This window comes from Notolabrus celidotus, chromosome 5, assembly GCF_009762535.1.
Source record: "Notolabrus celidotus isolate fNotCel1 chromosome 5, fNotCel1.pri, whole genome shotgun sequence".
NCBI classification, from domain to species: domain Eukaryota; kingdom Metazoa; phylum Chordata; class Actinopteri; order Labriformes; family Labridae; genus Notolabrus; species Notolabrus celidotus.
This window is the reverse complement of record NC_048276.1, coordinates 16,036,878-16,062,081: the sequence shown is the minus strand read 5'-3', so window position 1 is coordinate 16,062,081 and position 25,204 is coordinate 16,036,878. Positions and strand designations below refer to the sequence as shown.

At 39.0% G+C, this 25,204-nt stretch overlaps 1 protein-coding gene and 2 long non-coding RNA genes across 3 annotated transcripts in view; 1 reads left to right on the top strand and 2 right to left on the bottom strand.

Moving 5' to 3' along the window:
• The window catches only part of LOC117813368, a 28,439-nt gene extending 3,881 nt beyond the window's left edge, over positions 1 to 24,558 (top strand). Inside the window, exons 2-3 of the long non-coding RNA XR_004631404.1 lie at positions 1,158 to 1,317; positions 23,407 to 24,558. This is a non-coding gene — a long non-coding RNA (uncharacterized LOC117813368). The remainder of the gene's footprint in view (positions 1 to 1,157; positions 1,318 to 23,406) is intronic.
• On the bottom strand, positions 396 to 5,038 carry LOC117813366 (LIM/homeobox protein Lhx1-like). Its single transcript, XM_034684545.1, has 5 exons — positions 4,370 to 5,038; positions 3,420 to 3,640; positions 2,757 to 3,031; positions 1,868 to 2,024; positions 396 to 1,548 (listed from the first exon to the last, which is right to left on the bottom strand). Exons 1-5 carry the CDS (start codon positions 4,537 to 4,539, stop codon positions 1,160 to 1,162), a joined length of 1,212 nt encoding a protein of 403 aa, XP_034540436.1. The 5' UTR covers positions 4,540 to 5,038; the 3' UTR covers positions 396 to 1,159.
• On the bottom strand, positions 18,103 to 23,351 carry LOC117813369. The gene is made up of 3 exons (XR_004631405.1): positions 22,887 to 23,351; positions 22,498 to 22,588; positions 18,103 to 19,744 (listed from the first exon to the last, which is right to left on the bottom strand). It is a non-coding gene; the product is annotated as an uncharacterized LOC117813369 (long non-coding RNA).
• Positions 24,559 to 25,204: the final 646 nt, after the last annotated feature.

Sequence of the window (25,204 nt, the reverse complement as noted above, 5' to 3'; positions counted from 1 at the left end):
ATAACAAGAAAACAGTGCACAAGGTGTAAAATACCCCTTTCTACATAGGAGGCGCCTAAATCAACACATCTTAGTTCCTCACAGTAGCTTTAGGGGATCTTTAAATTAAGTATCACTATGTCTTTAATAGAATGTTATGTTATATCATGCAGCATGTTTGAAACCATCGATATAAGACAATTTTATGACATAAACACAGAACCATGGTGTATAAATGACTGTTTCTTCTATGAACATCTTCCAGTTAGATGAAAAGTGAACAGAAGTCAAAGTGCAAAATTCACTGTGCTTTCATTTGGCAACAGTTTATTATTAGTGTTTCGTTGTTTTCAATGAGGACAGTACAAATGAGCACAGTGAGGGACCACATAAATAAAACAGCTACAAAAGTTTGGTTTGTTTGCATTTAAATCAAGAGCTTTTTATACAACACTGATATCCAAACCCCTGAATACTGGAGCTTTAAGTAAACAGTTGACTGTACTGCTTGACTTGTGTCACATTGAAGTCAAATTGTTTGCTGTTACATATAAAATTTCCACATTATAAAGATTTCCTTTTGAAGGCAAACATGTTGAAATAATCACATTATTCAGATAACAATGAATAAATAAACAGGGAACAATGTTTAGACAGTCCTGAGAGAGGTTTTTGGTCAAATGCATTGAACATGACAATTATAATAATCTAACATGAGTGCCTGAATGGTGGATACTGCATGTATCAAATACTGAAGGGGACAAGAAATGCTTCATGCACCTTTTATATCAACATTTTAAAGAAACTAATGTCAAATATTTGTCATAGGTGGTCTCATTAACACATAAAAACACTTTCTGCTGCCTTTAAACACGTTTGTTTATTGCTTAATCACTGAGGCCCAGCATTGTCCACGTATCAATGAGTCAAATTAATGTGTACTGTTTAAAACAATCTATTGATCGACAAGTTATTAAACAATGATACCAGCATACAAATATAGAGATTTATAAATACTTAAATACAGCTTAACAGGAAAGCAAGCAAATAAATAGATACATAAATAAATAGATACATAAATAGATACATGAATAAATAAATCAGGGAGCATAAATAATGCCAACAAAGTGTTGATTTGCCTTCAAAATAAAAGTGTGTCTTGTTATTGGTTTCCTCAGGACTACCACCCGGTGCCTTCGCTCATGTCTGAGGAGGTTTGTGACAGCTGGTTGGTGTATCCATTGTCACTAAGGGACACAGAGGTAAAAGGTGTGCCGGGGCCACACATCTCACTGGAGATGCTATGCATGGAGCCTGGCATATTGGGCTCTGGACTGGGTGAGTCTGCAGGATGGTGGATAGATACTGTGTCAGAGAAACACTGCACCTCTGGAGGACAGTGGTGCCCCGGGTGGTGGTGGTGGTGGTGGTCCATGGCTCCTAATGGGGTGCCGGCAGGGACGGAGGAGGGCACGAAGCCCAGGTCTGCTGGAGTCTGAGCCTGGGATGAGGGAGGGCCCTGATAGTACTCGTAATTCCCTCCTGAGCCGTAGTATTCCCCAGGAAAATCTGTATTCAAAGATACATCAGGATTAGTGTGCAGAATATATAAGGATATCAAGAGTTTAATGAAACAATATAAAGAAGCACATTTCTTAACATTCAATAAAGTCTAAATGATATTTACATTTTTAATTAATAATTATTAAGTGAGGTGCTGCATATGCAAAGATGCAAGTGCTTGTTAAAATCAGATCAGGCACTTAAACATACAATAATGAGTAAAAAATATATATATAAACAGACAAAAGGCAAACAAACAGCCAACACAGTTTAATGTCCAAAAAAACATTCACTTTGGATATCAAGGAATTAACTGATCCCTCACCTCCATAATAAGAAAACTGTCCCAGCTCCTCTGCCTCCAGCCTCTCTCCCAGCGCCCTCATCCTCCTCGGGCCGCGGAAGAACACATGCCTCCTCCCGCCCAGTGTGCTCAGCTGCTTCATGCGTCTCTCTTTGGATCGCCGGTTTTGGAACCAGACCTTCAGGACAAAGCGATGGAGAAATGGCATAAATAACACAATCATGAAGGAAGGATGAGTAAAGACAGTATTTCCAACAGAGCTATTAGAATTCCAACAGTCTTGTTAATGCGTTAAGAGTGAACATTTTAGATTTAAGTTGCATAGGCCTAAATAGGAGAGCCACTCTTTAAGATAGCTGTCAACTTTTGTTTCTCAAATCAAATTTCACAACACAACTTAAAACGTAGATGAAGTCAGAAAGGGACTATGAAGAAGGCCGTGAGTGATTACAGATTATAATGGTGGATAAAATTCCCTTTTAATGTAGTTTGATGTGGATACGATGTGTCAATCCATCAGAATCACCCAAGGAGCTTTCTTTAAGTACCCATGGACATCCGTGCTAAGTGGGTAGAGGCGCTATGGGACTAAAGATTATGGGCAAATAAATAAGAAAATAAGCTAAGTATAAGGGACATATTCCCTAAAGTTGTACTAAAGACGCAGTATATAAAACACACACACACACACACACACACACACACACACACACACACACACACACACACACACATATATATATATATTAATGGCAATGGGAGCAATTCTAGCACATTTTGATTGGATTCTGTGTTGTATAATAATTATTTGGGTGCTGTGTAACCAGAGTGAACCCTGCTATTATCATCAGGGTGACAGATCGTAGATTAAGACGTTTCACAATGAGACTTTTTAGTGCGTAATTTTCACCTGGATGACTCTCATGCTGAGGCCGGTCTCCCTCGACAGCTGTTCCCGGATGTGTCTGGTGGGTTTCGGCGTGGCCGTGAACGCCGCCTTCAGGGTCTCCAGCTGCTTGGCTTTGATGGTGGTCCGAGGCCCGCGTCGTTTTCCGACGCCGGTCTGCTCTTCGTTCTCGTTGTTACACGCGTCTTTGTCTGACAAGTGTCCCGTTTCCGAGTCCTTCCCGTCTTCCTGCGGGTCCTGTGAGTCCGGGGACAGACTTGGGTCGCTGCACGTCGTGACTGTCAGGGGAAAAATATTATGCTGTTACTATATGACAAGGATATTTATAAGTATTGATAATGTAAATCATATACCTTCAATATAAAAGCAGGGTTTGGCTTTAAATGTATGTCAAAATCATACATAGGATTAAAAGACAAAAAACAGCTTTGTCTGGGCAAAATAATAATGATAATAATAATAATGATAATAATAATAATACTACTACTACTACTACTACTACTACTACTACTACTACTACTACTACTACTAATAATAATAATAATAATAATAATAATAACAACACTAAAACGTATTGGAACAGTTTTCCTTTATTGTTTTTAAAAGATAAACTGTATTTTACCATCCCCTAAAAAATAGCCATTGTGCTGATGAACACATCCTCACCTGAGAGTAGTATTGTGTCTTTTCCATTGTTGTTCTGATAGTCCTCTTTACAGACGAACTTGAACTCGTCCAGGATGTAGAGCTCCTCTCCGGTGGACAGCTGTTTGTTACACATCACACAGGTGAAACAGTTCAGGTGGAACACTTTGCTCTTGGCCCTGCGGACCAGATCACTAGGTAAAATGCCCTGATCACAGCCGTCACACTTGGTCCCAAATTTCCTGGAGAGAGGAAAAGAAGAATCAGGGCACAGATCTAAAATGATGATGTGAGATAAATAGCCTTTTTTTCTCCAGTGGAATTATGTTTACATTAGCATCAAGGATGGTTGTCCTAATTCCACAGGCTAAAAAACAAGAAGGCCGTAATCCATAGGCCTAAATAACATTACAATTTTAACCTAACCTTAAATCAAATATAATATAATAGATGCACTGCTGTGATTTATTCTTATTATGAGTGAAAGTCCATCACATGCCATAAGGGCATAGAGAAAAAAAAAAAAACAATCATGGCTTATGATATTTTGTTGACTTTTAAACGAAGTTTCATGTTTTTCTTTTTCTTTTAAATGTTTTATTCTTATAAAATTATAGCATACCCCCAAAACGACGCTATGATAATAAAATAATTAAATAAATAAATAAAAAATAACAACTGCATTTTTCACTCATAAACCAGCTACAACGATGTAAAAAAAAAAGAGAGTTTATTTAATCGTGTGGAGAATGTGGACCACTTCCTTTTATGCCCTGCAACCTTTGCTCATCATCCATTTTTCAACTTTTTCGGAATTTTCTTTGGACTTTCAAGTCTCTTATTGGCAATAGAATGTTTTATAAAAATGACCATGATGGTAATGTGTTTCTTCTCTTTCGCCTGATGGTAAACTAAGGGCTGCACACACAAAAACACAACAACAACAAAAAACCTTGAATGCCATAGCCTACCTGAAGAAGTCGTTTTTACAGTACAGTCTCCCCTCTCTTGAGAAACACTTCTCCGTCAAAGTGCATTTACATTCGCAGCACTGGACACATTTAATGTGCCACGGTCTGTCCAAAACTTTGAGCAGGAACCTATCCACGATAGGCTTCTCACAGCCGGCACACTGCAGCATATTTTGTCCTGGATTATTTCCAGTCCAGTGTGTGTGTGGAGTGTAAACTATCTGTTTGTATCCTTCTCAACCGGCACTGTCCTCGGTGCTGATGCACTCTCTTGAGTATAAGATCCAGAAAATCCAACGTATCCAAGTTAATCTGAATGATTAGACTACATCGCCACCCGAGACGTCAAATTCACCTCTTCTTTTCCACAGGGGAACAATCCGAATCTGGACAACAGCTCCAAAGGACAGGTCAAATGTTGCAAAAACAGCATTTCAGAAGCAAGATTATAGACTGGAGATCACAACAAGGCCATCGGGATGATCCGATGAGTGCTATTATTAGGGAAGAGAAATCAAAAAAGTCCACCCTGTAGGAGCAATCACATCATCTCACTTCTGCACGGTGGATCCTGAGTGGTGTCTAAACCGGGGAAAATAACGATGATACGCTCTCAGTGCGCTCAGTCTGTCATTTGTGTCCCATTTTGTCTGTGATGAGCTCTCAGGCTGAGAGAAACGCTGTATAATGAGCGCACCTCTTCAGGCTCAGCCTATTGCCTATCAAGACACCAGTGACGTCAGCTCCCGTAAAAACCTATGAGAAGCTTTGATTTCCCGAAAACATGTAGTTTAATACATTAAAAGAAAGTAAAATACCATATTTATCAAAGACAATACATTATTGCGCACAATATAACGTTAAACCAAGATTTTAAAAAATATTAGAAAAGAAAAAAAATTAAAATGACCAAAAATAATAATGATGACTTAATTTCGATCTAAGAGTCAAACTAAGCGTGGGGTTGATGTCATGTCAAGTTTTAAGCTTCTAAAATTTTAATAAAAAAACAACAGCGAGCGAGCTCAATAAGAAGAAAAATAGTAACCTGGATTTTCTCAGCAGAATTATATATATATTTATAAATACATTTTGGCCAAAGATTATTTAAAATGTAATTAAACAAATTTTTCTTAAAATATTTTTTGGGATAGTCCACCGAAAATTTCTATTTATCCTGAGTAACTAATACATCCTACATATTAATATATATCCACAAACGTTCTCGTCACAGTAATATTGTTTGTGTCTCATCCAGCTTCTTTTTCCATGATATCCCGCTGAGGGTCGATGATGATATCACATATGAATAAATTAATTCCTCTGCCTCATGTGGGGGAATCAGTCTGCGCAGTGGCTCATGATGAATGATCAGCGGGCCTCTGCCTGCAGTCTGCACAGAGGACAGATGAACACAAGTCCCTCACAGAGATTAGTGTTGTGCTCCAGCTTTATTCCTCATCTCGTCTGAAAGGACAAGGATCACTAATGGTTATAATGTGTCCTGATAGGCTGCCTCTGTAGATGTTATCGCAGCGTGTTGGCGCGCTGGGGAGGGAGATAGCGGGTTTCCCCAAGCGGGCTCCAGCTCTGTGAGACCCTGATATCTGAGCTGCAGACAGAATAAAACAGAACGTCAGGTTTGTGATCAGGCTGGGAATCACGTGGTCATAAGAGGCGAGGTCTGAGTGACTTTTATTGTTATTTGTTGTGGTTGAAATAATATTTTTACATGCTCATCAAGTTTATTTGAAAACACTGTTTAGCCCACAGCTCCAACATACAGTGAAGTCTTATATACATCTGAACATAAATAATTAGAACTTCCTCAGTTTCAAATTTTCCTTGGAAGTTCAAGGTTTTCCTCAACAAAAATAGAGCATGCTGCAGCCTTTCTATTTTCTTTATTAATGCTCACATTGATTTTCAAATCTCTTTACTTGGTACAAATCACCATGTAAAGTCATGACTTACTGATTTCACAATATTTTTCCCTAAAATCCGCCACAATCTTAAACCTAGTGTTGTTTGATAGTGGAAACTTTGAGATTTGTTAGCACCATGGACAGCACCTCAATGCTCTCCTGAGTGCTGTGGTTGCTCAAATGAACGCATTAGAACATCCAAAGACATTTAGATTATCTGTAAAAAGAAGACTATATGGCCTTGTATCTTTCATTAAATTATGATCCAAAGTTGGTCATAATATAAATAAAGGGAGCTAAGTTAGGGTAAAATCTTATTACATTGCTAATATAAAGAAGGATAAAATGCAGCATGCAATTTGGTCACTTATGTCAACAAAAGCAACAATGTTGTTCAACATTTACTAAGAATTGCTGCAGTAAATGATTTTTAATTTTGAATTTACTTTTTTGTATATGTAATGCAATAATCAGATGTTTGAAAAGTCTTGGTGTCAGAAAAGCAACATAACTTTTGATAAATTTAAGCTCTAGTTTTTTAAGCTGGTCAGATCCTGTAAGGCACTCAAATGAATATTGCTGCCCCTTTATGAAAGCATCAGTAGTTCAGTCTGTAGGTTCTTGGCTTGAGAACCAGATGGTTGCTGGTTTAAGTCTTGATACAGACCAAGTAAAGGAAGTTTGGACTGGTTGCTGGAAGGGTGCCAGCTGATTTCCTTATGTGCCCTTGAGAAAGGCAACATCCCAACTGTTCAGGACGCTCGTTCGTGTGCAGCCCCTCACTTCGACTTTGCTCCAATAGAGCATGTCCACAGGATCCTGTTTGTGCATATATTGAATTTTCTCTTAGAGATTAAAAAATAATGTGCTCTGTTTATTATTATGACTAACAAAAGCCAACCATACCAGCATTGAGATAGATTATGTATTTACTCATTTTAAAATATGAAGCTGCTGCCACCGGATTGGTGTCAGATAAAATGTGTAACAGTGCAATGCAGAAACAGCCTTTTTTCTTTTACATTTATGTTGAAAAAGCAAAGATAAACAGAGATTTAAGAAGAGGTCATTTCACAAGGGTCATCATATTTGACAACAATGAGCTTTAAAACACAATTCACTAAAAGAGGAGAATTAAGTAATCAGCAGGATATAATGTTTTTTTAAAAGTTAAACATAACAGATGTATCCTATTGTTTTAAAGAGATCACTTGAAGTCAGTTTAATTATTAATTTGAATTTTGTTGTCTCTTTTATTCTTTAAATGGCTGAAAAAGAAGTGCTGACCTGTCTCTGATTTGAACCATATTTTTTGCAGCAAGGTTTTAAATACTGTGGAATATTACATTAAATTACACTATTGCTCTTTTGCTCTCATGAGTGTTTGTGCAATATTCTAAAACATATTTACACAATTTGCATTGAATCTCTTCAAAATATAGCCTATAGAAAAAAAGCATCTGCTGAGTGGGGAAAAGTTTAAATGAGAACCAATGATGGGGCACAGATTAATGGGCCTAAACGGAAATTAAACTGCATAAAAGTCTAGAAAAATGAGTAATTCCCGTAAATAACAAGATTACACACTTAAAACTTCTCTTACATTTATTCTGTTTCTTAATCCTGAACTCATTTGCAGAAATGTAACAGTGGCTGACAATAAAAGTCCAGAGGGCGGACCAGAGGAAGTGTAAGCTGTAGGATGAGTGTCTCCTTCTGGTTTTCTCCATTGGAGGAGTTGATTAGAAGCCTTAGCCTGCTGAGCTGCTCCCCCTGCACCTCTCAAACACACCAGAGGTCTCTGTGCAGCTCTGGTGTGTTTGAGAGGAATCTGGCGGGGTGCTCTCTGTTTGTTTTGGATTGAAAAAAGCGTGTCATTAGTGTTTGTTAATTGCAGCTAATTGGCCCTAACGAGATGAACAGGCCACCCACTGGGAGCGCTCATACAAATAATTTGTAGAAAACAAAATTAATTACTAGATGCTAATTAAAGTCAATTAAAGCTGACTAGGCAATGGAAGGGGAAAGTTACAGACAAGAGGAAAATACCTGCAGCACACAGTGTGACATGACAAATACATCTGTCAGTGCAGGGGACTCCCTGCTGTGAGACAGGAGGGTCTTCACCTATTTCCTCTCTGCACTGTGTATACTTAATGCAGAAGTCTAAGAAGAAGCCTGCTTAGTTCAGTGGCGATACAACATGGGGAAAGTGATTACATGATAACCAGGATTGGGATTACACTAGACCAAGTCTCCTTCTGTAATCCCATCTTTTTAAAATTAGAAAGAGTTTTGCAAGAGGAGATCCAAAGTTTCCTTCTTCAGTGGAATCTTTAAAAAGAGGTTATGGGCTGAACAGTTCCAAAACATTTCTTCTTTTGAAATGAATGATTCTTTATTAAAGAGCTTTAAGGACAGGATAATGCAAACAATACTATACATATAAAATGTATGTGTATACAGATAATGCATCTTTATAAGGTTTCTTGTTTGTTACCAATAAAGTACACACGAGCATGTCGTAATAAATCCACAAATATGGCAATACATTTATTTGTGACAAAATGTATTAATTCCAATGCGTTTCTTTGTATGAGCAATGGTTTATCATCTTAAGGTTGAGTAAAAGAAAACATCTAATATCATTTTTCCTGCCAGCTTCCTGGTAAAAAAATTCCATGTTAAGTCAGGCTGAGCTGATGTGAGAGTGCAGCAGGAGAATATTTAGGAAAATTGTAGTTTATATCATGTGACTGTTTGAAACCAGAAGAGCGACACATAACGGGATGATGAAAAACATCAGGGGTTGAAGGAGAATCCCTTTTAAGATGAGAACAGCAAAGTCGTCTTCACATCCACCTGTTTGCATCTATATCTGATAGAAATGAAAAAAATGTCATCATAGGTGTCTGTTGCTTCTGTCATAAGTAATAAACATTACACTGTGGCTTCTGCAGTGCACTTTTGATGGCATGACCTGATTCCCCCAATCCAAACCACCCTCATCCATCGGGGAAGACATCACGCTGTGAGAGACATGTGTGGATAAGAAACTTTGAAAAATGACACAGGCAAAGCTCCTGAAAATGTCATTTTCTTAAATTTATTTTTGGGGGGTTTTGCTTTTGTTTGGTAGGACAGCTGAAGACAGACACAACAATGTTGGTAGTTGTTACTTGTTTGGCTTTAAAAACAAAAGGTGACTATGGCTGTTAAATGAACTATAAACAAAATATACATAAATGCATGGCTTACAGCCACAAAGTTAAAAGTAAGTCACATTTTTCATCTTCACACTGCCTGCCAAACCATATCGGGGATCTGACTTCACATTTGATGTTCTAGATCAGGCATGTCCAAAGTACAGCCCGGGGGCCAATCGCGGCCCAAGATCCATTTATTTATGGCCCCAAGCTTCCATCTTTAAATGTGTTATTTATAGCACAGAAATGAATCACATTCTGAATCATCTGTACATTTTTAGTTTCTTTCAAGCGCACAAACAAAACTCAAGTCAATCCAGAAACGTCTCAAAAAGCTTAATATAGACTACTTGTATAAAGCCAAAGCACTGGGAATTCTGCAATACAGCAATATAGAAGAAACAGAAGAACTCTTAAAGTTGACAGGTTTTTGAAATTAATGTTTTTGTCATGATGTGAAAATGGTCTTGATGAACACTAAAAGTTCAGAAGACACGGAAGACATGATCAAAATTATGAAATTGTGCAGAAAAGGCAAAATTTGATGCATATTGTTCAGAACTCAGGAAAATAATGATTTAGTTCTAAAAATGTTGTCTGCTGGTCAGAAAAGTCTTAAAAACAACATGAGAAGTGAGAAAAGAAGTGTGATGAAATCCAGATTGGAATCCTGCCATAGAAAAATAATGATGCAATATTTTTCCCACATTGCCCGACCCTAATGAAAAAAAAATTCTTACAGAAGAAGATAGTTAGCTAATGTGTACGTGGCTTGTGGAGAACTAAGGACTCCCTAGTTACTGATTTATTGATAAATTATTGAAAATAATTGTTATTAAATAAAGATTTCATATATAACTTTTATGATTACTAAGTCTCATTAGGAGCCACTGGCCCTGAGGTATTCTGACAACATGAAATGTGGCCCTCTTTGAAAAAAGTTTGGACACCACTGTTCTAGATGGTTTTTCTGACAATTTCATCATTATAGTCCAACCAATAGTTACAAAGAGGGATACAGTAGGGATAATTCTTCCTGAGTACACCCTTCAGTCTGCCAGAGAAATAAGTCTTTATTAACTTAATGTAAAAACTCCCTGGCGTACAATCAAACAGCAATGGCAAAAATCAATCAGGAAATCCATCCTGCTGATCGTGGGTTATTTTAAGGGTTAGTAAGCCATCAAAAATCACTCTTAACTAAAGCTGTACTGAAGCCGTGGTATTGTCATTTGATGCAACATACTTGATATTAGATGCTCGTAAAAAGATAGGTTTCAAGCGCACCTAATTGATGGGTTCAAGCAGTACAACAGAGTGTACATGAGGGTGATAGGAAGAGCAGAATACAGAAGAACAAGGGGAAATGCACAGAAGGGAAATCCTTATACATATGAGGGAACAGAGGGTGATCCGCCTAAGGGGGCCATTCCCTGAGAGGACCCCGGGGAACGGTGTGCCCGCGGCCCTGCTGATGATGGTGATTGATGCAGCCACAATTCACACACCGCAGACGCTGCAGCAAATTAAAAGGCTATTTTGTAAAGTTGTAAAGGAGCAGAATGGCAAATGGGGGAGCCATGAGCCCCCCTCCACCCTGCAACCAACCCCATCTCTGACTCCCCTCCTCTGCTCTGGCACACCATCAGCCTCTGTTTGGTTTCCTCGGTGTCATCGGTCCCTGAGGGAGGAAAGCTATTACAAGCCTTTCACTCTCACTCATACTGGATATACCGCCGCTGCTGCTTGTGCACATATGGGGAGTGTGTGTGCATGAGTGTGTGTGGAGAGAGGGTAAACATGGATCCGTGCACAAGGGAAAGACTGTAAGGTTTTCTATGAGTCAGTAGATGAAAGTAAACAAGCAAATATTGATGAAGGAAAACTTGGTGGGAATATTCCTGACTAGCATCAGCGCCCCCTCCTTCCTCTGTGCATCCTTATCTGTACATCATTTACAAATCATTTATCCTCAATTTGAATTTAATTGACCCAGCTGACCCAAGGATGCACCCGTTGCTGGGAGCGATATGTGTGTGGAGAGGAGATAGAGGGAGGCAGACTGTGTCAGAGCAGCCTTTGGGGAGGACGACTCGCATGCCAGAGGTCAAACTGGTGTCAAGTGGGGAGTGAGGCCAGCTGATCCGCCTTCGGCCCACTCATTGTGCTCATCAATGCAGCTGCTGTCAGCTATCAGGAGGGCTTGCAAAGGGGAGGCACAGTGGGAGGGGGTGGGGGGGCGTAGGGACAGGCTGTGTTGATAGAAAGGAGCGTGCTTGTGTGTAAGTTTGGAGGGGACAGGAGGGTGGGGGATTGTGGGAGCATGGGGGCATATGGTCCCATTACAAGAAGACAAGAGCTCTTTGCCATGCAGCACATGCCAAGTCTCTCACAAGCAGCTCACCTGCCTCACATCTAAAGAGAAATGAGAAATGACTTTAAATGTGGTCTTCTGCTACTTACCTTTAACATTTCAAAATTAAGCTTCTGTTTGTAGTTGATGGTTAACTTGTTATTGTTGCACTGACACTTTCTAATAAAAAGAAGAAAAAAAATCTCAGCTGATAAGAAAAATATTTTAATCTTTTATTCTATATAATAAAGAATAGACGTGTTCTCAAATGTAAGAAACACAGCTTTTAGGTTAAGCTTAATATTTATAAAATAACATAAAAATACCTTCCTATCTTTAATGTTGTATTTTTTTTTTTAGAAATTACATCTGTTTTCTTTTGGGCTGTGGAGAACTAATACAACAGGACACTGATTATGGTCATATTCTCTACATGTATGCATCTTCATCTTGATTGAGTTCAAGTTTTGTTTTTGATTTTCGTTTCGACACTATGGTAGCTTGCATGAGAGAGTTGGTTATCTTCCTTAAATGAAAAACAGATACATTTTTCCTTATGAGATCATACTACATAAACTGCCTTCTTCTTCCTGTTTTGTACTAACTATGCAAACTTTCAACTGCAAGTTTTAGTCCTGTGCATAAATTTTGAATGCTACTTCTCAAATCTGATCAGGCTTTGTTAAAAGAACATTTTGATCCCTTGATTTCACTCTATCGAGTCTCTGTAAACCATGTTATGTTATTAGCAAAGGCTACAAAGACAGAATAAGGGAATATTTGACCAGTGATAGCACACTAAGCACGGCTTATTAGGGATGTGGGCTTTTAGCTGACTCAAAGATGAAATGTCTCCCTCTCTAGCAGGTACCAGAAGTACTAGTCAGTTAAACATTCATGATATTTTTATTGATAGGCCTGAAATGCCAGTCACATATTGTGTGTAAGCTGTAGCGCAGCCACCCACCATTAGTATAATGTTCTACTACCTGAATGTAAACAAGCACAGATAACAAATGGCATCTGTAGTGTAGCACTGTAGAAAATGGAGATAAAGTCAAGTCAAGTCAACTTAATTCATATAGCACATTTAAAAAACAACCGCAATTGGCCAAAGTGCTGTACAAGCTTAAAAAACACAATCAATAAAAACAAATAGCAATTTAAAAATAACCGATATTAAAAACACAATAGATAACACAAGAAAAGGCCACAATAAACAAAAACAAAAATAAAATGTAGGATGTCTGGCTCAATAGGTATTAAAAATTGTTTTAAAAAAAGTCCTGTATAGGTTGCATCTTGTTAGACTGGCATACACAAGATTCAAGATGAGAATTTGTTTTGAACAAAAGGCTGCCGCAAAAAATACACATAATACAAACATAATACATTTACATAAGACATATAACCACCAATACTATGCACAATGTGTAACCAGCACAAGAATGTGGATGTTAAGCCGCAGGGAGGAATGGAGGTTGGTGGTGCTAGCTCAAGCGGCAACCTTCGGTCTCAAACTATGAAGCCCATGAGGAAGTGTAATAAACTGCAATTCATCAAGGATCCGCTTGAGGCTGGCTGCAGAAACACCGGAAACCACAATGGGAAAAAGACGATCTTTGCAGCATTAATAAACATGTTTACAACCTGGTTCATAAAACGGCTTGGCTCTACGTAGCTAATTTCTCTATCGGCACACACTGTACGGGGGTGAATTTTTTTCTAACGCAACGGTTCAGAAGATACTAAGATTACGAGTTTTTGCCCAAATAAGGACATGACTGACTTGACTCCCAGACGGGAACAGATAGCTTTTGGCTAGGAGGCTCAAACTCCTCCCCTTTACGTCACACTCTGCCTGGTTGAGTTCCACATTTCCAATATGGCTGCCACCGTCGATTGGCTTCAAAACAGCACTCAGGAACAGATGGGTGACGCCACGGATACTACGTCCATATTTTATACAGTCTATGTGCTAGCTCTGCTAGTGTTAGCCACACATAACAAGCTAGTCTGACATAATTTACCTGCACCTAACTCTGATCCCATATTTAGCTGTGATGAACAAATTGCGTCTAGATCACAAAATTTTAATTTCCATTAGATTATTTGCTTAGTAATATCCCAGTACTTCTTATTATCTATTGTTTAATTTTATTTTGTGTATTTCAATCTGATTTTGTATTTTCATTAGATTTTTTATGTTGTTGTCTCGGCTAGGATTCCCAAGGGAAAGAGTCACAGTGATTTGACTGTAACTCTATTTATAAGGATAAAAAGAGAGTAAAATAGTAGAAGTGAAAATAAAACAAAGTAACATGGTTAATGCAGATTTTCAACACACAAGACCCATATCAGAAACTACAATAATTGAGTTCCCATGTTTGCCATCCAGGTCATTATCATCTCTTGTGATCTCAGTCAGGGGTGGTGTGTTTCTGGCTGCAGTGGAGTGTCTTGATTCTCAGACCCAGCAGCTGAGGGTGAGCTATAATCAGCCCTGCTGCAGTAGGGTCACGACTCGCTCTGGAATGGGGTGACTAGCCTGTAGCAGCTTATCACTCGCTCCCACTCTGCCTGGGCTGTCCTCTGAATACTGACAACAAAGGTAGGGGGGCACCCACTGTATGAATCGATCTGCTCTTACACAGATATGTCCCGCTAAGAGGTCACCAAGGCTGGGTAATATGTACACTGCCGAGTCAATAGGAAAATATTGGCCAAACAGCTTAACAGAGAGAGGGACACAGACGCTGCATGCATGAAAGGACATCCTAGTCTGCTTCCCCCCCGGGTGCATCTGTCAGTCTCTGATCTCTGAGTTGTATGCAGGCAGGGGAGTCATAGATGCTGCATTAGAATAAGAGTGGACTGCAGGAGTGCTGCAGACAGACTGTGCCCTGATGCTGCCGCCCACCCTTGTCTCCTCAGCTGGGCCTTCTCATACTCATCCTTTCATTCCTGCAGCTCTCTGGGACCGGCCTCGTCCCAATGCACTAAACAGATGGGTGTCTCACAAAGGGCCGCGGTTCTTGGCAAGCTGGTGTCCTACATGGCTGATTACACTTAAATACCAAACCAGGAATTGATACAGTGGCTCATGGTCACGTTGTGCAGTGAAGCCGCAGAGCAGACGGGGAGAAAAATACATGATAATGTAAGATAAAAACAGTCTGTACTGCCAGACTTTGGGAGAGAAATGACGGGTTTAGGAGGTCCTGAAAATCATGCAGAGTTTAGTACATTGTCTGCAAAATAGAAAACAGCATCAACATTAACAATATAGAGCAACACTTACAATGTTCCTATTTCATATTAGAAAAGCCAATGGGACTTTCCTTTTGTGTGAGTTTTTTAATGGCCATGTTCACACTGTATATTCACACTATATATAGTCATATGTAGGTCATATGAAGGTGTGTGTCTTTGGTTGGGACTGATTTGTATCCAGTTTCAAAATACAGTAAATGTCTTTTCTTGGTTACGACAAGGAAATAGTAGTGTTAAATTATGCATAGGTTGTATAGAGCAGGGGTTCCCAAAGTGTCGTGACCTCCTGGGGGGTCGTGAGACAAAAATGGGGGGTTGTGAGATGTCTTCCAGGATGTTTTTTTTAAGTTATCTAAAAATAGTAAATTTTACCCATTTTAGTAAAGAATATCAACAAAAATATTAGCTAAACTTGAAATAAAACCTTGAAATAGAAAATGTAATGAGTTTTCTGCCTTTCTTTTTGCCAGATGACTCCTAAGTTTAGGGTTAGTGAACAGTTGATTATCAAAAGCATCAGTAGCACTAGGTTAATTGCTAATGGCACAGGAAACACAGACACATGCTCATATAGGTAGGCTAATTTTCTGCAGACCAGCTAAATGAAGCCACATTAAATCACTTTGAGGGACAGTGGGAGTCACAAGTCTTTGGCACCAATATTATGGGGGTCGCCGGCTGAATAGTTTGGGAACCCCTGTGCTAGAGGGTTGATAGAAACACAGCAAGTCTTTGCTCTGCATTTGTACTTGTAGGTTGTTTCAGGGTTGGATGAACTGAGTCATTGATAGTAAACCAAAGGGACCAAAAATAAACAAATATATAAAGGCATTGATTTCATTAAGACGTTTTTGGCAAAATACAGGAATTAGGACAGTTTCTTAGTGTCCCGATAGTTAAATCAGAAATTACTACATCACAGCATCTAGAGCCAATGGAGAAGTGCCCTAAACCTGCATCTTTTCGTATGGCTAATGTGGGGCAACTCCCTCAGGTTGAAAAAAAGAGAGCACATGGTTTATAAACTAATAAGAAAACTCCTCATCCTCATAGATGGTGTAATACTCCTACACTGTTGACGTTTTCCTTCACCTTTGACCATGAAAACAAATCAGTTTATCCAACAGGTGATTTCTTTAGCTAACAAAAAATATTTTCTCTATGAGTATATTAGCTTACCAGCATTAAGTTGATGTGATAGGCATAAAGATGTGATTAGATACTGACATCAGTGTATGGCACATTATTTGCAGATGGGCCACTGTCAACAAACAAATATCAGCTAATACCAATAGTCAACCAATACATACATGTATCCCTTCCCTTCTCCTCAGTTAATTTATTACTGTAGGAATGTTTTCCCTGCTTGAGCTTTATTTTGCAAATTATGTTCCCATATAGAGGAAAAGAGAATACATAGAATGTTGTGTTTTAGCATGTGACCGACAAACCTACGGCTACCCCCTTGTCAGGATCCAGTTGTAATCATACATAAAAACTTGACATTCAAATATGGTCACCTAGTTCCAAAACACCAAGATGGCAGTGGGCAAAATGCAGCTCTAGAGGCTCCAAAAGTATTCACAAACCACTTCACTTTTGGGATATGTCATGTCGTCAATCTTTTTATAAGTCTATGAAATTGACACAAAGACACAGTGGCCACGTCCCCTACTTTTATATTCACTCTTCGGTGTTCAACCATGTTTTATATTATAGCTGACGTATTATGGGATGAATATGACTCCTTCTACTTATATCTAATTGCTTTGTTTTAAATTCAAATGTTGTCCTATAAATAAGTTATCTGGAATGAAGAATGTGTTGTACATAAATGCACAAATGTACACAGAAGTGTCTCTTTTCCAGTGAGCTATGAGCTCTGTTTATTTCCCAGCCCAGTGTTTCCCCTCTTGATTGTTTCCCTCTTCTCCATGGGAGTGTTGTCCGCGTGTGTGTGAGTGTGTGTGTGTGGGTGTGTGAGTGAGTGCATCCACACGTCCATTCTCATCAGAGTCTGTGTGTGTGCACAGAAGATAGAGAGGAACAGAGAGGGGAGTGAGTACATGCCTGTAGCAAGACTATCCCCATTTTCAATCGACATAAAACACACACACCGACACACACACACCAACAAACTGGGCTCCTTATCAGCAGCTGTGTCCTTTCCTTCCTCTCAGACTGCCCTCCCTTCACTGTCTGGCCTCCCAGATATGCTAATCGCTATGTAAGAATATCCTGTTGGATAATTACCATACATTACCCTATGCTCATCTCCGGATTAATCCTTCATGTGCATAATCGCGTTTGGGCTTTTTTCCCAGCCCTGTGTTAAAGGTGAAACACGGGTAAATACATTTTGTATCGGCTGAACGTTACAGTCAGGAATGTGTTGGCAGCTTGCACCTCCAGGATATTGTCTGCGGACTGAGATGGCTGAAAGAGGAGGATTATCTTTTCACACATAAACTGTCCACACTGCTGGATCTCAGAGTTGTAATACCACCACCAGAGGCTGTTTGCTGCGGTGGATATCCTGGAATTAGCCTTTGTTATTTGATGGTGTTACATTCATTTGTGTATTCATGTGTTTGTATTGATCCGTTACAGTGACGCAGTAAACACAGACCACCTCATTACTGCAGGAATTAAGCTGCTTTGTTTATTTGTTTCTATGTCAGTCGTCCTATTCACACATTTGAATAGATATATTTGAACTATCAATGTTTTTAGGATTTTCATAGGAGCTTTGAGTGTAGAGGATCCTGAGACCTTAAAAATCAATCAGCTTAGAAATATAAGATTTGATGCATAGTCAGCTGAAGTTTATGAGAAACAGAATCACGACAGGGTGAGACTCCACCCTGTCAGTTTTTTTTTTCACATAACCACCTGCATTATCCCATATATTATGCAGCTACCACCTAAATATACTAACACGTTGACACTAAGTATTGATTTAAAGGTGACTTTATTGATAAAGGGTCCGCTGAAAATGGCATTCTTAACAGATACAGAAAATAACAAAAGCACCTGTACAAGGTCCTCTTCCCCTTCCCCTTGTTTGTGTTGTCTTTTCTCAGCCTGTCCAGTAACACTACCAAAATCTGTACTGTGTTGCTGTTTTCTTTAATTTCTTTTTTTTATTTCATCCCTTGCTGAATTTAACTCTGTTTTGCTTACTAATGCAGACAGAAAGTAACAATTTTATCAGATTGTCAACAGGAGGCGATGAAATGAAACTCAGTGGATGTGCTTCTTTTCGTACATTGATTTGACATGTGTGATGGTGATCAAGTTGTCACTGGCGTCCCCTCTACTATTCAGAATTGATAACTGCTGTTAAGGGGTTTCAACCAATCAGAACCAAGTATCTAACACAGCCAGGTGATTAGTAAGATAGATGAGTAATAATCTTTGATGCAATACTCTATTTCTAAGACTGATACAAATGAAAATGCTGACAGTAAGTGCCATCCCAACATTAGAACCTTTTAGCAATTCTAGATCTGACTATTAATTTAATCTAGTTGTAAAGGGTTAAAAAAAAGCTTTCAATTACACTTACTGACACACATCATCTTTGAAAATATTCCACATCAAAAATTGTGTCCAGTTAGTAGACGGATTAATGCATACTCCACTTACAATGAACACAATACATTTCACACTGACAATATACAAAACTTTTTTGCATGTTTTATAACTCCTTTCAAATATTAGCTTAAGGTCATTATTAGTTTAAATTGACATCAGGAAAAATACTTATCTACGTTAATAACCCATCCAGTGTTGCAGTTGATAAATTCAAGAATTTCATTCTGATTACTTGCTAACATTTCTCAAATATAAAAAAGATTCAACCATAAACATGATTCAAAAAGTACTTCCTATGTAGAAAAACAAACAATTGTCATCTATCAGAGCAAGAAAAGTGTTGTCAGTTTCATTGCATCTGTCAACAAGAACCATCCCTCTAATAAAAGCCCGTCGTCTATTTTCATAACTCATTTGAATATATTGAGTGAGCCATCTGTAAGCCATTTATCTGCATCAAAAAGCCGTTAGAAACACCGGCTCCTCCCCCCAGCCCTGCCTCCAGCCTAGTCTGCACAGACAAATCAACACATGCATGCATATGTTGCTGCATGTAAACAAATGTGCAGATGCACATGCAGAGAAAATGCATGTAGATAAGGTTTATCTGAAAAGCCTAGATTTAATGATATTTTCTCATATTAGTTATCCATGTAAATCCTCAGTATTTCAACCTCAATGTTCCCTGTGTTCTTTAAAATGTTGTGGATCTCTAACAGGATCTATATTACACCTGGAATGACTGTTCTTCATAGTGGCAGTTTTAATACAATCCTCCTGAAAAGCGATACTACCTATATCTATGTCTGCAAACTTTTCAAACAAAGCCCTGTTGTGGCAGTCCCACACATGACCCCTTTGCGAAGGAAACACAGAAGCACTATTACAAGAGTAATGACCAAATTTAACACTTTGCCTCAGCACACCTGGGTTCCAGACAAGGACCGTATATTTCCTCTGACAGTCCCAACATCTCTGCAGAGCGCAGCCAAGCAGAACTGAACTGGCATGGTCAATATCCCTGAGGGAGGGAGGGAGGGAGAAGGGGAGGGAGAGAAAGAGTGTGTGAAAAGGAGTTTTATAAGAAATAGGAAAGGCAAGTTGAATACCCAAAGCTTAGTTTTTTTATGCATAAGGTAAACATGGTCAACTTATCTAGACCTTTGTGGATTTTCTGCCTTTAATTTGTTATTCTTTATTAACATGCATTAATCCAGAGAGTGAGATCTTGATACTGAATCGTTCTATTTCAGGAAGAAAAAAAAAAAGCTGAATAATTGTCTGCTGATGTCAGTAGCAGCATTTGCTTTATCAGCAAGAAGGGCCTGAGGCAGAGCCAGAGGTCTTCATTCAACCCCTTCAATTCGAATGTGCTAATCTGTTTTCTCCCAGCATGCCCTGGGGCTTTACATAACGTTATGGCTGCAAAATGGTCTTTCTCTGAAATAAGTTAATTGGTCACACTGTAGGGAGGGGCAAGACAGGTAAAATAGGGTTTTTTTTTGGACATCTTCAATAATCAATCAGTTCAATTATAGACATAAAAATCCTGCTTTATAAAAAGTCATTGCTCTCTTTTGTATTTCCTGACAAAGTCAACTTGAGTAATCCAAGTGAAGAAGGTATACCAGGTCATCAGAACTAGTATTTCAGATAATGTTTATTTTTCAAGCTACATTTGGTCTCCCCGTGAGCTGACAGAGCCAGAGTCAGCAGGGTAGTGTGTGGTGAGAGTCAGGGGAGTACTCACAGTAAAAGTGTTAATGGATTGACACAGTACTAGTAGAAGAGTTGATCACAGTTCTGTGTCTCTGCCAAGTCCATACCTCTTTACTGTGACATATGCTCATAACAAAACACATCTCACACACCCTCTCTCTGCTGTGATCGAACCTCCTACAGTCTTTTGGCTCAGCTCTACACCCACTACCGAACTCTGCTTAAGGACTACACCAGTTGAATAAGAAGATGGGAACACTGGGATTAATTAAACTCATTGGGACTGCCTTGAGTAATATAATCTAGATTACATTCATCCCCCAATGTGTAAAAACGGGGAAAAATAAGGTATTCATTTAAAAATTCAGTCACTATTCCAGGCAAATTGTCAAAACTTGATTTCATCAATTATACAATCAAGGTTTACACATTGCCTTACATGTATAACATCATTTATTTTATTTACTGCTAGACTTCTTTAACATCCAAAACAAAGCCAGATATCCTACAATAGTAATCCAAACCACTTCCTGAAAACCCTTAGGCAACTGGTTCCCTTCCAATAAACCTGCTGTAAAAGCCGGATTGTCATTTTCACACTACGCTCCTTGAATGATTCAAGCTATTTCATATGTGCTGCTTGCTGAGTTTTTTGAGGAGCAGGTCGATAGATTCTTCAGGCTGAGGGCCAGGCTAGCAGCTTGATGCTAAGCTAACCATCTGCTGGTTCTTGCTACATATTTACCCTACAGATAGAGGTATTGTTTTTCTCACAGCCCTTTTGCTAACAATGTAAAACATTATGAGAGTTATGTGCAGGAACTATTCCTTTAGCATTTCAATAAGTTCAATTGTTTCATCAACAGTGTGCGAAAGTTCACGGACTCTTGTGTTTCTCGCTGTTTCTCCTCTTCTCTGCTAAACCGGTGCTCACAGCACCCACATGTGTCAACAGAGCTGTCAATCATGGCATTAAACCCCACTTTTTAGAAAATAATAACTGATTAAAAACTCCTTAAAACAAGGAATATTTGGGGCATCAAACTTACTATAAAGACTGATACCATGTTTACAAAATAAAGTTGATGTGTATATTGATTTTATAGTTTGATTAATGTCCCATCTGTTACTATAGAGGAGGCAGCAAGTAAGGGGCAAGCAAGGGGTTTTGGCTTCATTTTTTGGGATATGGCATGCCATCCATCTTTTTATACCTCCTGTGAAATTGAAACAAAGCTCATAGGGTGGCTGTCCTGTTCAAATATTTTATCTCAAGAGCTTTTAAAGTCAGATGTACTTTAAGTTGGTTGTGCAATTGTTCAATTTACTTAACCTTCCTGTTACGTTGCGGGTCAAAATGACTCACAACATAACAGGAGGGTCTATTTTAGGCAATATATGCCTTCCAAACCAGCAAATGCAGCAAAAAAATCTGGGCAGCATGTGACAGAAGAGGTGTCGTGATAATTTTATCAACATTACCTCATAAAAATAAAATTTCAAAATCTAAAATAAAAAAATAAAAAATGTCATGTAAAACTATTATATTTATATTTAGGGCTTTCCAATGTACATTAAAACAAGTTTTAACAATGAAAAACGAGTGAGTTATCCTCATTGAACCATGATCTGTGAGAATTAAAGAACACCAATGGACTAAATCTGGATTTAAATGGTTAGTAATGGATTAAGGATTAGATTAAAAAATGTGCATTGGTATTCTTTGGGGTTTTGACACTTTTGGATAATCAAATATATATATTGACCCAGGAACATTATTGCTGTTCCAGAGAAACGAACATAACAGGAGGGTTAAAGTAAATCATTTCTCCAAACATAAAAGAACATTTGATGCTTCAATTCATTTGGTCATTTTAATGAGCTAATCCAAAAAAAAAAAAAAGCGTCACCTCCAACAGATGCCAATGTTTCATTCGTCATGTCAATAAAGCTATTTGCAAGTTGCAAGCAATTGATCAGTTGCCACCTCTTGGGTCTCATGAGAATGGAGTGAGAATTAAAGAGAGAGAGACAGGAAAAAGGAGGGAGACTCACTGGTTCTTCACTTCTGACCCCAGATAATATCACTGGACCTGCGATCAGCTCCTCCCACTGGGCCTGCAGCTGCTCACCTATTGGCTCCTCTCTGTGGAGGTAGAAAGAGATAAAAAAAAAAGGCATGACACTGTGCTCTCTCATCAAGACTTGTCAAAGATCAGCACTGACACTCTGGGGAGAAGGAAGGGTTTCTGTAGAGGAACCAGTCTCTGATTACTGCAGGGATTTGTTCCCAAAAAATAGTACTGTGTCTTTTCTTTCCTAGTTCTGCTCAAGCTCAAAGTAGTCAATCAGGCATATCAGTACATTTCTTCTTACCCACAATGCTTTGGGGTATCCAGTAAAAGTAGAAGAGGAAGACGTATCCGCCAGTGAACAAAGCTTACCTGTTTTTTGAAAAGAAGAGGGAAAATCAATGGCTATCTCCAGTTTGTGAAGACTGAATCAATTCAGTGTTGGTCTTATCCCCTCAATGGAGATGAAGGAACAATAACTGACTATGGTCATCTCAGGGTCACAGCAGTCTCGGAGAGATTGTCTTTAGTAGTAGTGTTTGTGTTTGATGCTGAGTGTTGTGCTGTCTATTGATTTCTTTCATCCTCCATGTCTCCAAGAACCTGTTCTGTGCTTCTTCACACATAGGAGGCAAATCAGCCTTTCATGGACGCTTCTGCCTCTTGACACCAATGAAAACAGATGGTACTAGAAAAGAAGAAGTTGCACAGACACTGCAAGTTGTGGAGTTTTCTGAACACGGTGGAAATAATCCTACAGGAAGACATTGAGGAATGGCTTTGTTACTGTTCTGGACCAAGTTGGAAAGCCAAGACATGATACAGTTTGTGTCACAATTCTGTTTCTCAGTATTTGTTCAAACACCTCTCCTCTGCTCCTCTCTGCTTGTAGGCCACGCCCACCTCATCAAGCAACTCTGCACCTGGGCACACAGCTGCAGCTCATCTGCAATCAAGCCAGTATTTAAACCCTGTCCACCAGCTCTTTGCCACACTATCTCAGCTTCATACAAGACTTTCCAGCACTCTTCTTTGTTGTTACGGACTGATACCTAGTTCTGATCCTGCTGCCTCCTTGTCGACATCCTCTGTCTTTTGCCTCATGGTACTGTTGCCCAGATGTGAACTTTTGTGAGCTCCTCATATTTATATACACAAGACAATGATCACAGAGTATAAACCTCTCTTCACTTTCAAGGCATGTTCACCTGTGAGCAGGTTATGGCTGATACAAGGTTTCATTCTAATCTCTATTAATCCCCTAAAATAATTCTTAATTCTGTTTCTTACCCAGAGATTAGGCTGCTTCATTCCACTGCATTTGCTCCTAACCTCCTATGATTTGATACACCTCTACGCCTGCCTGCAACTAAAAACTATTGTACATATCATTCAGTTTCTTTCTTTTTAGAAAGAGATAATCCATGATTGGCATGCTGTGATTCTCCAAGTTCTTACAGCATTTGAATGAAGCTTCAAAATGATCTCCTTTAAGAGGATTAGTCCCTGTCTTTTTCTTCTTTGTTTCAATACCTTGAATAACAATCTGTGTCATTCCACTGATTTTTTCAGTTATCCAGGGAGAAGCAAACGTATTTACAGGGCATCACACAGGGCATCAGCCACATTGCTACCCTATGACATTGCCTTCATATCAGAGACCTTATTCTGTGCTTTGGCATATGACTACCACTGGTCCAGAATGAGATACAACTGATGTGAACACCATGGCAAGAATGTCTATTAGAGGGAAAATACATTTTCACACATCTCCCAAAAATGACATACCAAATATTAGATACTATACTACTATTATACTAGTAGCGTAGCTCTGTGATGAATAGCTGTGTGCGTAAGTATGAAACGTAGAGTGAGTGAGAGTGAAAGAGGATGGGATGTCTGCGTGTGAGGTGACAGTGAGCGTGTGGACAGACGCAGAGAAAAGAGAATAAGAGAGAGTTAGCAGCGAGTACTATCGTGTGTTTATGACATTTATAAGTGCAGTTTGTAGACCATCAATAAAGCCATGACTCCTTGAGACCAAGCCAGACTCGTGTCTACTGTTTACCACTGGCTGCATAGAAGTTGAAGTGTAGAGGGTTAGCCCTGATGTTAGACCAACTTTGACCCTGGAGAAAGACCCGCAAGTCCCCCCTGTAATCCCCGACTACGTCTGGAAGCTGAAGCAGCGAAAGGTTAACACTATATAATTTGGTCAGTGTCTCGTGATATGTCTGAAGTTGTAATTATCTAAATAGATAAAGCATTTAAAAGATAGGCTATCAACACATCCAGGAAGGTTGAAGGTAAAAAGAATCGCACCCCATTTATAATAAAAATCATCTGAAACACGTTTCACTTTCCCTGATAACACTTTTACTAAAAAGAGTATGTTCCACAGCAGTGCAAAGTAAAACAGGCTAAAAAAAATGTGAATTCTCTATAAATTCAAATTATGCACACAACACTGCTACGGGTTCAGCTGTGACCTTAAGCAGGGGCTCCAGACGCACGATAAAACAACTTTTCTTCTTTCTTCTTTCTCCTAATATGTTACCTTAATACACTCTTGACATGTTATCAGCAAAATGTTATTGTATTAAACAACAACTCACCAGAAATATGGGGAGAAATCATCACGTGACATATAGAGTAGCCTAAATTTTCCTCACAACATCTGTGGCCTAGAT

Bases quoted from the DNA above. Each gene is read 5' to 3' on its own strand.
- LOC117813366 (XM_034684545.1), bottom strand. From the start codon at position 4,539: ATGCTGCAGTGTGCCGGCTGTGAGAAGCCTATCGTGGATAGGTTCCTG. The intron at 3,641-4,369 runs GTAGGCTATGGC...TCCTCTCTCCAG, and splicing joins TGTAAAAACGACTTCTTCAG to GAAATTTGGGACCAAGTGTG. The intron at 3,032-3,419 runs GTGAGGATGTGT...TTCCCCTGACAG, and splicing joins AGACACAATACTACTCTCAG to TCACGACGTGCAGCGACCCA.